The sequence below is a fragment of the Talpa occidentalis genome, unplaced genomic scaffold (assembly GCF_014898055.3).
Source record: "Talpa occidentalis isolate TD23 unplaced genomic scaffold, MPIMG_talOcc4v2.1 talOcc4.8, whole genome shotgun sequence".
Taxonomy (NCBI): domain Eukaryota; kingdom Metazoa; phylum Chordata; class Mammalia; order Eulipotyphla; family Talpidae; genus Talpa; species Talpa occidentalis.
In genome coordinates this window covers 46,138,247-46,152,474 of record NW_023605194.1, presented here as the reverse complement: position 1 = coordinate 46,152,474, position 14,228 = coordinate 46,138,247, and the positions used below count along the sequence as shown (strand labels likewise).

The following is a 14,228-nucleotide window of genomic DNA, read 5'->3' as shown; positions in this document are numbered from 1 at the left end:
CACCATTGAGAATGATACTGGCTGTTGGCTTGTCATAGATGGCTTTTATGATGTTGAGGTATGTTCCTTGTATCCCAAGAATTTCAAGGGCTTTTATCATGAATGGGTGTTGCACTTTGTCGAAAGCTTTCTCAGCATCTATTGATATTATCATATGGTTTTTATATTTCTTTTTGTTGATGTGTTGGATAACGTTGATTGATTTTCGGATGTTAAACCATCCTTGTGCCCCTGGAATGAATCCAACTTGGTCGTGGTGAATTATCTTATGGATACATTGTTGGATTCTGATAGCTAAAATTTTATTGAGGATTTTTGCATCAGTGTTCATTAGGGAGATTGGCCTATAGTTTTCCTTTTTTGTGTTGTCCTTATTCGGTTTTGGTATTAGTGTAATATTGGCTTCATAGAACGTGTTTGGTATTGTCCCTTCCTTCTCAATTTTTTGGAAGAGTTTGTGAAGGATAGGCACTAATTCGTCTCTGAATGTTTGGTAGAATTCATTTGTAAATCCATCAGGTCCTGGGCTTTTGTTTTTGGGGAGGTTTTTAATTACCATTTCAATTTCGCTGCTTGTAATTGGTCTGTTTAGGTGTTCTATTTCTTCTTTATCTAGCTTTGGGTGATTGTAGAGTTGTAGGAATTTGTCCATCTCCTCTAGATTGTTGAACTTGTTTCCATATAACTGTTCATAGTAGTTACTGATTATTCTTTTGATTTCTGCTGTGTCCGTTGTGATTTCTCCTCTTTCATTTATGATTCTGTGTATTTGTGCTTTCTCCCTTTTTTCCTTTGTGAGCCTGGCTAGGGGTTTGTCTATTTTATTTATTTTTTCAAAGAACCAGCTCTTGGTTTCATTGATCTTTTGGATTGTTTTTTTAGTTTCAATTTCATTTATTTCTGCTTTGGTTTTTATTATTTCTTTTCTTCTACTGGTTCTGGGGTTTTTTGTTGTTCTTTTTCTAGATCTTTGAGCTTCGAGATTAGGTTGTTTCTTTGAGTTCTTTCTTGTTTTTTGATGTGAGCTTCTATTGCTATATATTTTCCTCTTATTACTGCTTTTGCTGCATCCCATACATTTAGGATATTGGTGTCCTCCTTGTCATTCAATTCAAAGAATTTTTTAATTTCTTCTTTGATCTCCTCGTTAGTCCAGTGGTCTTCCAGTAGTGTGGCTTTTAATCTCCATGAGGTAGGATAGTTCCTTGCCTTCTTTTTATGATTTATTTCTAGTTTGATGCCTTCGTGGTCAGAAAAGATGGTTGGTATGATTTCAATCTTGGTGTATCTGTTGATGTTTGTCTTGTGCCCCAGTATGTGATCGATCCTGGAGAATGATCCGTGTGCGCTTGAGAAAAATGTGTACTCCGTTTTTTTTGGGTTTAGTGTTCTATAGATGTCTGTTAAGCCCAAATGCTCTAGGTCCTTATTTAGAGCTTTAGTTTCTTTACTTATTTTTTGTCTTGTTGATCTATCCATTGTTGATAGTGGTGTGTTGAAGTCTCCCACTACATATGTGTTTTCTCTGATGTCTGTTTTCAGAGAGGACAACAGTTGTCTGATATATTTTGGTGCTCTTTCGTTTGGTGAGTATATGTTAATGAGTGTTATTTCTTCTTGAAGTATTGTCCCCTTAATCATAATGTAGTGACCATTGGGTCTCTTTTTATTTTTTTGAGTTTGAAGTCTGTTTTATCTGATATAAGTATAGCTGTTCCTGCTTTCTTTTTTGGCCCATTTGCTTGTAGGATTGTTTTCCATCCTTTGACTTTGAGCCTATTTTTATCTTTTGTAGCTAAATGTGTTTCCTGGAGACAGCAAAAGGTTGGGTTTTGTTTCTTAATCCAGGCTGCAACTCTGTGTCTTTTTATTGAAGAGTTTAGTCCATTTACATTTAGAGTTAATATTGATATGTTAGCATCTGTATTTGCCATTATGTTTGTCTTTCCTTTGATTTTATTTATTTATTCTTTTAATAACTTTTTTTTTTTGGTCTTCTTTCGTTGTTATTCGTCCCTCTGAGGTTCTGGCTTTAGGATTCCTTGTAGTATTTTTTGGAGTGGGGGTTTAGTCGCAATGAAATTCCGGAGTTTCTCTTTGTCTGGGAAGGTCCATATTCTTTCTTCATGGAGGAAAGAGAGCTTTGCGGGATAGAGTATTCTTGGTTGGCATCTGTTTTCTTGGAGTCTGTTGACTATGTCCCTCCACTCTCTCCTTGCCCGTAGTGTTTCTTCAGAGAAGTCTGATGTCAGCCTGATTGGTTTTCTTTGAATGTTATCTGTTTCTTCCCTCTTGTCAGCTTCATTATTTTTTCCTTGTCCTGGATTCTTGGGAGCTTTACTATTATGTGTCTTGCTGTGTTTTTCCTTTCGTCGTGGAAGTTTGGTGTTCTTCTTGCTTCTTGTATATCAATTTTCAGCTCCTTCTTCTCATTTGGGAAGTTCTCTTCAATTATATCCATGAATATTTTCTCTGTTCCTACTTCTCTCTCCTCTCCTTCTGGTATTCCTATAACTCTTATATTTCCTTTCCTCATGGAGTCAGATAGTTCCCGAAGTCTTTCTTCATTCTTTTTCCTTCGTACTTCTCTTTCCTTTTCTGTTTTGGTTCTTTTTATTTCTGTGTCTTCAAGATTACTTATTCGTTCTTCCATTTCATCTATTCTGCTTTCATTGCTTTTCCCAGAGTTATTTAGTTCCTCCATTAATTCTTTGATCTCCTGCATTTCTCTTACTTCCCTCTTTAGGGACTCAATTTCCTTCTTCTGATCTATCACTTTTTTAATCATGGCAATTTTAAATTCTCTTTCTGGAAGGCTCAGAAGTTCTTCCAAGTTGCTGTCGTTGCAATCTGGGGAGTGGTTTTCTTTTTGTGGTGTGCTTCTTTCCTGAGGAGTTTTTAGGTTGCGTGTGGTTCTTCTACTCCCTACTGTCTGTTTTCTAATTTGTCGTATGCGTTGGGACACTGTGTTGCTCGGACTGACTGACATCTTGGGTGAACTTCTCCGCTCCCCTCTGGCTCTTCCAGGAGCCATCTCTGTCTTCTGGGGGAGCTTTCTGCTGGTTTTAGGCAGTTTTTACTGAAGAAATGTCCCTGTTCTCAAATGGCGAAGCGGGATGCAGTCCCTGCGCCTCCGGTTTCAGGCACACTCTTCTGCGCACCCAGTCTGCCCCGGACGTGGGTGCCTGCTCCCTCTGTGGGCTCAGACTGCTGGTCGGAAGGGGCCTGGCGTGGAATAACTTCCCGGCTGGCCACTGGGTCCTCCAGAAACCTTCTGCCCTTTTCAAGCAGTCTTAAGAAATGTCCTGTTTTATAGGGTGTTAGTGACTTTTTTTTTTCCTGGTCGCTAGGTGGCGCCAGAGATCTCTCCTATTGTCCTTGGGGGGCTGTTTTTCGCCTACCCCCACCCCGTGGGACAGCGAACAGAGCGGGAATGATAGGGTACACCTCAACAGCTTTGGGGTGCTGTGTCTGCCTTGTGCCCCACCGTCGTGGAGAAACCACGCCCCGAATTTTCGTGCCCCGGGTCTCAGTTCAAAGCCCTCAGTTCCAGGACGCGGGCTGTAGCCCAGTTCAGTGGCGCGGGAATGGCGCCTTTTGCACAGCTCCCGTGCCTGGGCGCCTGGTTCCTGCTCACTCAGGGAGGGACCTTCACCTCAGTGAGGACCTCCGTGCGTCTCCCCGCAAGCCTAGGTCATCTCCCCGCAAGCCTAGGTCGCAGGCACGGGGACCTGGGCAGCTGCGATCCAGGTGTGCACTTACTTTTCAAGTGCACGCCGAGCGAGCCGCTTTCCCGCGCAGGCTTACCGGCAGCCCGGGCTGTGTGCGCGTCTCCCGGGGTCTTTGTTCTTCTCTAATGGCGCCCGGAGCCGTTCGCTCACCGCCGTGGCGGATCCTGCAGGGTTCGCCTCAGCTCCCGTTCACGGGGTGTGGTGGCTGCAATAGTTCCTTTCCACTCACAGTCCCGCTTGCTGCGTCGTTTGTTCTTGTGGGCCGTTTTGGTTTGTTGTTTCCTCCTCTCTGCGGGTCGGAGAGTGCCGCCTCTGTGGGCGGGGGAGGGGAGCAGGGTTCTGCGCTTCCCTCCCTTCTAGTCCTCTTTTATGGCCACTTTCTTCTTCGGGCAGTTCGCTGGCGTCACCCGTTTATCTTCCGTGTCCCAGTTCTCACTGGGACCTGCCGCTTTTCCTCCCTATTCACTTTTTTTAGTGGGAGATCTTACTCGCAGCTTCTCCTCGCCGCCATGTTGCTCCGCCCCCTCGAGCTGCTACTTTTTTTTTTTTTTTTTTTTTTAATAGAGGCATGTTTTATTTATTTATTTGTTTGTTTGTTTGTTTATACATGCACTGGGTACAGTCAGAAGCGCGGGAGGGTGAGAGAATTCACCAGAGCCAGAGCGGGGAGCAGAGCAGGCAGAAGGACCGAAGTACACTGCTGAGGGGAGCAGCGGGCGGCAGGAGAGGTCTGCGCGCCATGTGGGACCCTCCTCCAGTGGCCGGGGAGCAGCCGGGGATCGAACCGGCGCCGCAGAGGCCGCGGGCAGCTTCGCAACCCAGCGCTCAACCGCTGCGCCACAGGGGAGGCCCTCGAGCTGCTACTTTTAATGACATTTCCTACATAGCTTGTAAGATGACCCTTGCTGCCTCCATTGCTATTGATGATGTGTCACCTGGAATAAACTTCCATCTCTCGTATCACAGACATTTAGCAGATTTATTCCATACACTAAAGGAGCTCAGCTAATTTGGCTGCACTCCCAAAATAGAGTGCATGTTTTGGCCTTCAATATCAAGTAGTTGATAATAAAAAACAACTAATATTGGTAAAAAAAAATTGCAAGGAACATATTCTCTCAAGGAGGTCCTTTCTGAAAGTTGTTCATTGTTGTAAACTTTACAGATTGAGAACTGCAAGTCATGTTAGAACATATAGATTGACTTTATTCTGCTTACATTCGTTTTATGAATGTGCTGTTTTTCATTTATTCAATCCCTTCTCATAATATATATATCAGATATCAGATAATATATATACACATATATATGTCACTTGTTTGATAGATTGGTTGTTTAGTTTCCAATTTATTTGCCTCAAGAATGAATGAAACTTCACTATGGGTGAATCCTAGGAAGACATATAACCGCCGTTAAAGTTTTCAAAAGGTTCCAAAATATCCATTTTAGCTAGAATTTGCTCAGATGTCACAATGGAAGATATTCACCAGCTGTCCAAGAGCACCCAATAATCATTGATGTTCCTGCTCTCATTACTGAGGGAGAAGACAAGGAATAATCAGATTTCAGTCAAATAACTCATTAATTTAGAAACTGCTCTGTGCTAATCCCACCCAGAATTACTTCAGCAAACAAATTTGGGGATGCAAAAAACAAAACACTAACATTGAACTACAGCGCCCCCTGGCCGTCACAACTTCAACTTACACTTTTACCCTTTCAGGTGCCCTGTAACTAAAGCCATGTGATTTACCCCCACTGCTGTTTTCTTTAGACAAATACCATGCATGTGATTATGACTTTACAGAAATTTTTGTTGCTTTTATACCTCAACAGATCATTGAGGCTATATTATAAAGAACACATAAAGTAAATAAAGTAGCAAAACAAAAGTCCATTTCCAAGACTATAGAAAGTTAACAAGGCAGAGCCAGGAAGACAGAGTCAGTTATTTGGGCCACAGAGCTGATCCACATCATGGCAGCAATATTCATGCATGAAAAAATACTTTATACCCATGCTGAAGATACCTCGTAGAGACCCACTGGAGATTTTTATTGTTTTTGTGTTACTCTGGGCATTTAAAAACATAGATACTTTACCTAACATTTATATTTTTGCAAGTCCCCAAGATGTTTTGCCCAGAATTTAATTAACTTATCTAGTAATGCACAAAAAGGAAAAGGAAGGGTTAGTAAAAACCTTCATAAAGACTCAAATGTTTCAGTCTACAAATAGACTCAAAGTACATCCACAGAATTAAGCAACTATAGATGTAATGTTGGAGGAAATCCAAATATGGAGGCAATGGTATATTTTTTTAAATTATTCAACATTGGAACTAGATTCTAAAAACGTGTACATTTTGGTTCTAACTATATTCTTCTGATTATAGATGTTACAAAATTTGTCAGCCTCTGAGGGTCAGCTGGTTGTCTTTGAATGCAGAGTAAAAGGAGCTCCATCTCCTAAAGTTGAGTGGTACAGAGAAGGGACCTTGATAGAAGATTCTCCAGACTTTAGGATTTTACAGAAAAGTAAGTTGATGCTTTAAATTTTTTTCTGATAATTTATTTTAATAAATTTATCATATACATTTGGTTTTGTGACTTTTTAACAATTAAATATAGTAAAAAAGAAAAAATAAAAATCACTTGTAATCATACTCACTGAACTAAACTTTATTAATATTCTCTAAGAATCCTTCTATGCATTGTTTTCTTAAAATAAAAATAAATCATACTCTTTTGAAAACTGATTTTTCCACTCAACTTGTCACAAATATATTTTCATGTTAATAAGTATCGATACTACTTTTAAAGATAAAGCAGTATGACCAATTTCATATTTATCTCTTTTATTTAGATTGTTCATAAATTTTTACTATTATACTATATATTTACTACTATAAACTATGCTTCAGTGCTTGTTAACAGAACAAGTTCATGTGACTATGTATACAGTAAATGTGAGTACTGGAATTGCTACTATAAATTCACTTTTTAGACATTTAATATATATTGCCAAAATCCCATCCAATTTAGTTCATCTAAAAGATTGAACTAAATTTAGGATCATCTCATAATTGATCATCCAAACTGGGATGCTTTGGGAAATGAAAATGGGTGCTATTAATAATTATACAAGGATCCCAGGAATAAACCAGTTGTGTCCCAGTTAAACTAGGACACATGTCACCCCAGCTATATTCTACCAATACAACCCATAAGATATGGGAATGCCTTTTATCTCACACTTTCACCAACTATGGGTATTAAGCATTTGTTAAATTTTCCCTAATTTTATGGACCCAAAATGAGAATACTGTTTTAATCTACACTTCACTAATTAAATGTGGATGAAACTCTTTCACTTATCAATTGAGCCTTTGTATTTCTTTATTTTTAAATTACCTGTTCATATCCTTTGCTCATTTTTATATTGGGTTTTTATTCTTTTCATTATAAGAGTTATGTCTAAAGAATTAAATCTTTTTTTCATATTCAGTGCTTTCACCTTGTCATGCAATGCTTGCACCTTGATTCATTTCAACAACAAAATATACTGAAATTTATTTCTTTTTTTTGGTTAATATGTTTCTGCCTATCATAAAATAGTAGCACTTGGATCAGCATGATACATGACTCAACTATTATCAGATTTAACAGCAACAGCAGCAACACTAATGTATTCTGAATATGAGTTAAACTAAGAAAAAAAGACAATAGCTTCATGAATGCAAAAGATTGTAACTAAGTTCAACAACGGTCTACTGAGTGCCAGAATTTGATAAACATTAACTGAAGGCCTGTATTCAGTACTAAGCGGCAAGTTCAGAAATGCTAGAGAATTTCAAGACAAAGGATCTGTTCTCAAAAAACCTCTCATCCTTCCTGAGGCTTTTAATAGAAATCTTAGAACTAGAGGTATAGTTCCCATGTTATTAGTTTGTGAGATTCCAAAGCCAAGAAAGAGCTCTTATCTTCACAAACATTTTTTCAGTCAAGGTTAATGGATAGCAATAAAGCAAATCGTTTTGGAATCCTGCTTCACACAGCAATTTTTCCTCACCTAAAGTTAATACAGCCATGAGGGCCTTCCAGTGGCACAGGAGTTAGTCTTAGCCCTATCAAGCTATTGCCAGCCACTGACCACTGAGGCAAGAGTTCGATTCCCAGCCAGGGAGCTAAGACACATGGTGCAGCAGACCTCTCCTGTCTCCAAAGTTCCTTCCCGTAACAGTGTATTTCCGTAGATCTGCCTGCTCTGCTCCCCACTCTGTCTCTGGTGAATCCTCTCACCGCCCGCCCCCCCCCCCCCCCACACACACACCTATGGCCTATCCCCAGTTCTTGTATGCATAAGCAAATAAAAATAAATCTTTAATAAATAAAGTTAATATGGCCCAAGGAGACCCCAGGGGTTTCCCAAGACACAGCAACATCATTTACTCTTTTGCTGCCCTTCTGTGATAACCGTCCTTCCCTATTAAGGTCATTGGTACTGGGGTCATTTTATGTAACGTTTGTACATCCATCTTATCAAATCACCCCTAGTATGCCAGAGACTGTGGAATGCTCTAGGAAGCTTCTGGTGAAAGTCTATTCTCTCAGTAAAATAAATGCTCAGAACTGGTTGTTTGTTTTTTTTTTCTTTTAGAACCTCGATCCATGGCAGAACCAGGTAAAGATCATTTCAACTTTAAGTTATTAGTGTGTAATCAGTTACATATACATGTTGTTACACTGGTGTTCAGAAAAAGTGAAAAATAAGTTTAGAAAAAGATTCAAATCAATTCTAGCTGTTATTATAGGGGTACAGAGGGGAGCATGTGAGAATTTGGGATACTATCTATTTTGAAAACTGAATAGAAAGGCATTCCAAAAATAGACATTGAACATCTGGGGTTTTTAGACCTCCACTGGGCCCTTGGAGATACACAGTAAAGACCAAAAGTGGTCCTATTCTTACCTTATTTGTAGTGGAATAGTAATTGTTTCCCTTGAAAATACTTCAGACCTCTGACACTTTCATCCAGATCCAGCTTTTCAATAGATAGTCCCATATACAAAGTAATTTCAGAGTCACCCAGAAGAGGTCCATGCCCAAAACAAGTCTCGTCTTTCCCAGCTCATGACTGATAATTTCACAACCACAGTTTTTCCTTCCACCTGGCATAATGCAAATACCCATTGGAGACAGGATACTTTATTTTATAAGGCAGGTATAGTATAATGTAAATGAATTTATCAAGTCATTTTCTGAGCGAAGATTGCTGAAATGTTTGGTAAAGGGGACAGAGAAACAAAGCTTATGCTCAGGAAAAGGGCAGAGGCACTAAAACCATGCCTCTCCATCCTTCAGGATTCTTTGGGTAGCAAGTAAAGAAAACCAATGTATTCTCACATGCAGCAAGATGCCTTAAGAAATAGCAGTCTTGAGATTGGTTAATTTAATATCTCAGAGATCGTCAGTAGCTAGCTTTTTTTTTTTTTTTTTCAATTTCCATTCTGTCATCATCAAAGTATCCTCTTAGGCTGGTTCTACTCAAACACCCAAGAGGGCTGCCACAGTTCTGGATATTACATCTAAATGACAACTTTCAGAGACAAATATAGAAGACTACATCCTATTTCGTCCTTTTTAAAGAACAAGAATACTGGGGAATTTCCCAAAAATTCCCCAGCAGGTTTTCCCTACTAACTCACTGAACAGAATTGTCAGTCAAATGTCACCACTTAGCAAGAATAGAGTTAAGTGTGACGTCTTGACCAGCCACTGCTCACCATCTGAGCTGGGAGAGGCCAGTTTGCCTCAGAGCTTATGATCAATCCAAGGAGCATGGACAAAGCCAGATTCTATTCACGAGGTGGAAGGGGGATGAAAAGCTGTTGAGTGGGTATCCAACATTGTCTGCATTGGCTACTGTCCAGTCTTCCTAAAAGTTGTCCAGCTAATTCACTTAAATTAACATGAAACACTGAGATACCAACTTTTTCCTACTATAGCTATGTATTATTAGTTCATTTAAGTGATGTGTGCCAAGTGATAACTGCAAGTTTAAGCTATTGTCTTAATAACTCTCCTCGTTGGCAATCAAGGAATATCTAGCTATAATAATTTTAGGCTATAATCAAATGTTTTCTCTTGCAATCACTTCTGTAGTTATTCAAAGGGGGATAAAACTGTGTATAGAAGTAATCCATAAGAATTACTATGGTATTTTTTATAAAGGAAAAAAATGCATTTCAGACTTCTTTAACTCAATATTTCAAATTACTCCAAAGCTAATTACTATTAGCTAAGCAAAATAATTATTTATTGTCCACTTTTAAATTCATTTAAAATTCACTCACTGAGGAAGATTCCTATGAAAATAGTGACAGAATTAAATTTAGAAAAGGTTTTATAGTTCTTTTATTTCAGGCAAACCTCCTTTTGCCTTGACTTCTAATTATTGTTTTTGTGATTTTGTTTTGTTTTGGTTTTGTTTTTGTGATTTTATAGTTTGTTTCTCAGTTCTATATTTTGTCATCCGGATTGAAGATAATCTGAGACTTTATAGCATACAATATGATATATTACCATATAATCCATTTGACAATAGTTTATATAGAGTTATTGGTTCTATGTCCTTTTACTTACTTAGTCTGGTAATCATTCAAGTCAATATAATATAATTGGACTAATTGTTTTTAAAAATTAATATAATCAGCCTTTTCTTTAACTTTTAGAGAATTATGATCTGATATCAGTAAGTCTTATAATTCCATTTCAATAATTAAATCAGTAACCATTCTGTTTTACTGGCATTTAGAAGAGATTTGTACTTTGGTCATTGCTGAGGTGTTTGCAGAAGATTCTGGGTGCTTCACATGTACTGCAAGCAACAAATATGGTACAGTGTCAAGCATTGCACAGCTTGATGTAAGAGGTAAGAGCCCTTTAAGTGCTGAATAATTTGGAGTATGACTTTGGGTGTTTTTTTGTTTGTTTTTCTTCACTTATTTTTTATTTTTTTACTGAGGAAGCATTAGTTTACAACACTGTACGTGATTTAGGGCAATAGGTTCACACATCCTCAGATATATGTCACCATGCCATACCCAACACCAAAGCACCCGTGGTCTTTACCCTAGGCCATTAGGCCCACTTCCCACCTGTTCCCATACCTCCCCTCTGAATAGCCTTAATTCTGCAGTCATATTTCTAGATTTGTTTTGGTTTAGTTTTGTCTATTTCTTTTTTTTTTCTATATTCCACGTGAGTGAAATCATCCAGTATCTTTCTCCTTCTGATTTATTTCACTTCCCATAATCCCCTCAGTTCTATCCATTTGTTGAAAATGTCAAGGGTTCACCTGTTTTTAGGGCTGAGTATAGTTCATTATATATATATATATATATATTATATATATATATATATATATACACACACACACACCACATCTACTTATTCCACTCCTCTGTCATTGGACACTTCAGTTGTTTCCATAGTCTGACTATTGTAAATAGTGCTGCAATGTACATAGGCATGCATATGTCCCTTCAAATTAATGTTTTTGCATTCCTCCAGCATATATCTAGGAGTGGAATTAGTAGGTCATACGGTATATCTATTTTTAATATTTTGTGGCACTTCCCTACTGTTTTCCATAGGATTGGACCAGTGTACATTCCCACCGTCTACAAAGTTCTTTTTTTCTCCACCCCCTCACCAACATTTGTTGCTTTGGCATTTTTTTTTTAATATGGGCCATTCTCAGAGGAGCGAGGTGGTATCTCATTGTGAGTATGAATATGAAAACTTTGTATTTCCCCTCCTCACTGCTTTTCATATGAAGCTAACTTGACTTTTCTTAAAAAAAAAAAAATTAACTATTGAGCAAAATGTTCTTGGGCAATATTATAATACTCTATTTTCAATTTCTTATTGTATTTATGATCACCACCTCCACCTCCACTCTGATTATCCTGTGCTACCTATTATATTCCCTAAACTTAATTAAATTAAGTTTAATTTCTTCTCTCTGTCCTCACCATTCTTTCATATATCAGATTATGTTCTCTGTTTTTGATAAGCATTTTCCCATTATCACATTACCATGTCTTAATATTTTCCACTTTGGGCACCCCCTCCAATTTGGGGCTCTAGTCCATCTCAGTCTTGTTGGGGTTGGCTAAATCTAAAGTCCTGTTTTTGCCTTTCAGGAAATGAGGACCTCAGCAATAATGGATCTCTCCACTCAGCCAACTCCACCACCAACCTGGCTATTACTGAGCAACAGCCATCCCCACCCAACCTAGTGCCTCCTTCTGTGGAACAACCCCCTAAACCCAAACTGGAAGGTGTTCTAGTGAACCACAATGAGCCCCGGTCCAGCTCAAGGATTGGGCTCCGTGTGCATTTCAACCTGCCTGAAGATGACAAAGGAAGCGAAGCATCCTCAGAGGGTGGAGCAGTGACCACAAACCAGACCAGGCCTGATTCTTTCCTGGAGCGATTCAATGGACAGGCAGCAAAAACCCCTGAACCTTCTTCGCCCATTAAAGAACCCCCTCCAGTTCTGGCTAAACCCAAACTGTAAGTGAAAATTAGAATAGATAATCAAGAGTTTCTGTGAGCTTCTCTGAGTCTGCCTTTCTTAAAAATGATAGAGCCGACAAAGGGGTTTATGAAATAAGAAAATACAAGTTAAATGGTTTGAAAATTGTGCACCTTTGCATTAATGTAAGAATTCAATTACTATCATTCTTACTGTTAATTGTCTACCTCCACAAAAGTTATACCTAAGTAGTTTAGAAAGATGTTAGCCTAATATTGGAGGGCTCCAGATAAAGTACTTGTCTTCTCTTCTCTTTCCTGCATCTAATAATCATTATAATCTATAATTTTTTTTAAAAGATTTATTTATTTATTTATACAAGAACCGGGGTACAGGCCAGATGCACGGGAGGGTGAGAGGATTCACCAGAGACAGAGCAGGCAACAGAACAGACAGACTGATGAAGTACACTGCTGAGGGGAGCAGTGGGAGAGACAGGAGAGGTCCTCTGCACCATGTGGGACCCTAGCCAGCCAGCCGGGATCGAACCTGCGCTACAGAGGCCGCAGACAGCTTCACAGTGCTGCGCTCAACCGCCTGCGCCACCACAGGAGGCCCTAATCTATAATTTCATCCTTAAGTTTCCTATCTCTTATTCAAATTAAGATTTTGCAGTCATTATGGAAAAGATCCCTAGTATTTTCCTATGGCTAGATATGCTGTAGTAACCACAGTAGGCTTCATAGAAATATAATGGGATAAGAGAAAGAGAAGTCATGATTTTCAAGCTCACTATAGGAGTCTGATATGATTGTCACCCTCACCTTCCAAAGTCAGAGTCATGTTATAATGCTTAATGTTCATCCACAGCAAGCACAGAACGTGAACTACTGTTATGATCTGTTTGGTCTAGTCATCAAAATGATATTTACAATTACATAAAACTTGAAATAGCAACAATAAAATCTACAGTAACAGCACTCCCCTCATATGTTTCTCAGTGCTGGGCACAAGATCTTTGTTAAAAGCAGTTCATGTTATTTAGTTTTCTATTCTTGTCACTATCACATCTGGTAAAATGCTCAATATAAAAGTAAATGAGTTAAAACACACCTATCACAAGTCATATCCAGGAATGTCTTATTCCTTCAAAGTTCTGCTGGTCACAGGAGACTAGAATCTATTTAAAGAGAGGGGAGGAAGTTACCTTAGGGATACAGACAGGAATGGGACTCTAAATACAGTCAGGTCCTGCATGGAGAAGAACTAGAGAGTTGGGAGGTAAGATCATGTGGTCAGCCCACAGCCCCTGTCTCATGCTGTCTGTCTTGAGAACCTTCTCGTTTCTTCTTAGCATATCTACTCCATTCTCTCTCTCTTTTGAGGCTCATCACTTCATACCTCACCCATCATGGTATGTTTCCTACATCCTTAAAAATTAGCCAACACATCACTGATTAGGATAACTAATTCTGAGAAATATGTTTTCACAATCAACTGCAAACTGTGGTTTTACCATGCTGGCTGTCCATTAGATGGAATCACCCTGAGATAGAAGGCAAGCTTCACTGATACAGGTATCATTGCCCAGAGAGTCAATTGACCTGGGAAAATATCCAGGTCAGTGACTCTTAAACTTTATCGAGCTCCAGAATCCTCTGGAGGGCTTGTTAAAACATACATTTCTGCTTTGCTCCCTAACTTCTGACTTGAGTTTGGAGTAAGTTTGGAGTTAGACTTGAGAGTCTGCATGTCAATCAAGCTCCTAGGCGATGCCCATGTAGTGAGTAACAAGGCTCTAGGGGACTCTTGTGTGCATCCAGGATTAAGAACCACTGTCTAAAGAAACACATCCCAAAGCACAGACTTTCCTGGCATGTTCTGATTTTTGTCTATTTCACTCACTTTAAATCTTAATTATTGTTTTCTTCTGGGTGTGGAGAGTTGTGTTT

At 39.0% G+C, this 14,228-nt stretch overlaps 1 protein-coding gene across 1 annotated transcript in view; it reads left to right on the top strand.

Moving 5' to 3' along the window:
- Nucleotides 1-14,228, top strand: part of MYPN (myopalladin) — a 71,298-nt gene that overhangs the window by 29,826 nt on the left and 27,244 nt on the right. The window contains exons 6-9 of the mRNA XM_037495915.2: nucleotides 6,127-6,268; nucleotides 8,391-8,414; nucleotides 10,549-10,665; nucleotides 11,942-12,314. Of these exons, the coding sequence (XP_037351812.1) occupies nucleotides 6,127-6,268; nucleotides 8,391-8,414; nucleotides 10,549-10,665; nucleotides 11,942-12,314 (656 nt within the window). The remainder of the gene's footprint in view (nucleotides 1-6,126; nucleotides 6,269-8,390; nucleotides 8,415-10,548; nucleotides 10,666-11,941; nucleotides 12,315-14,228) is intronic.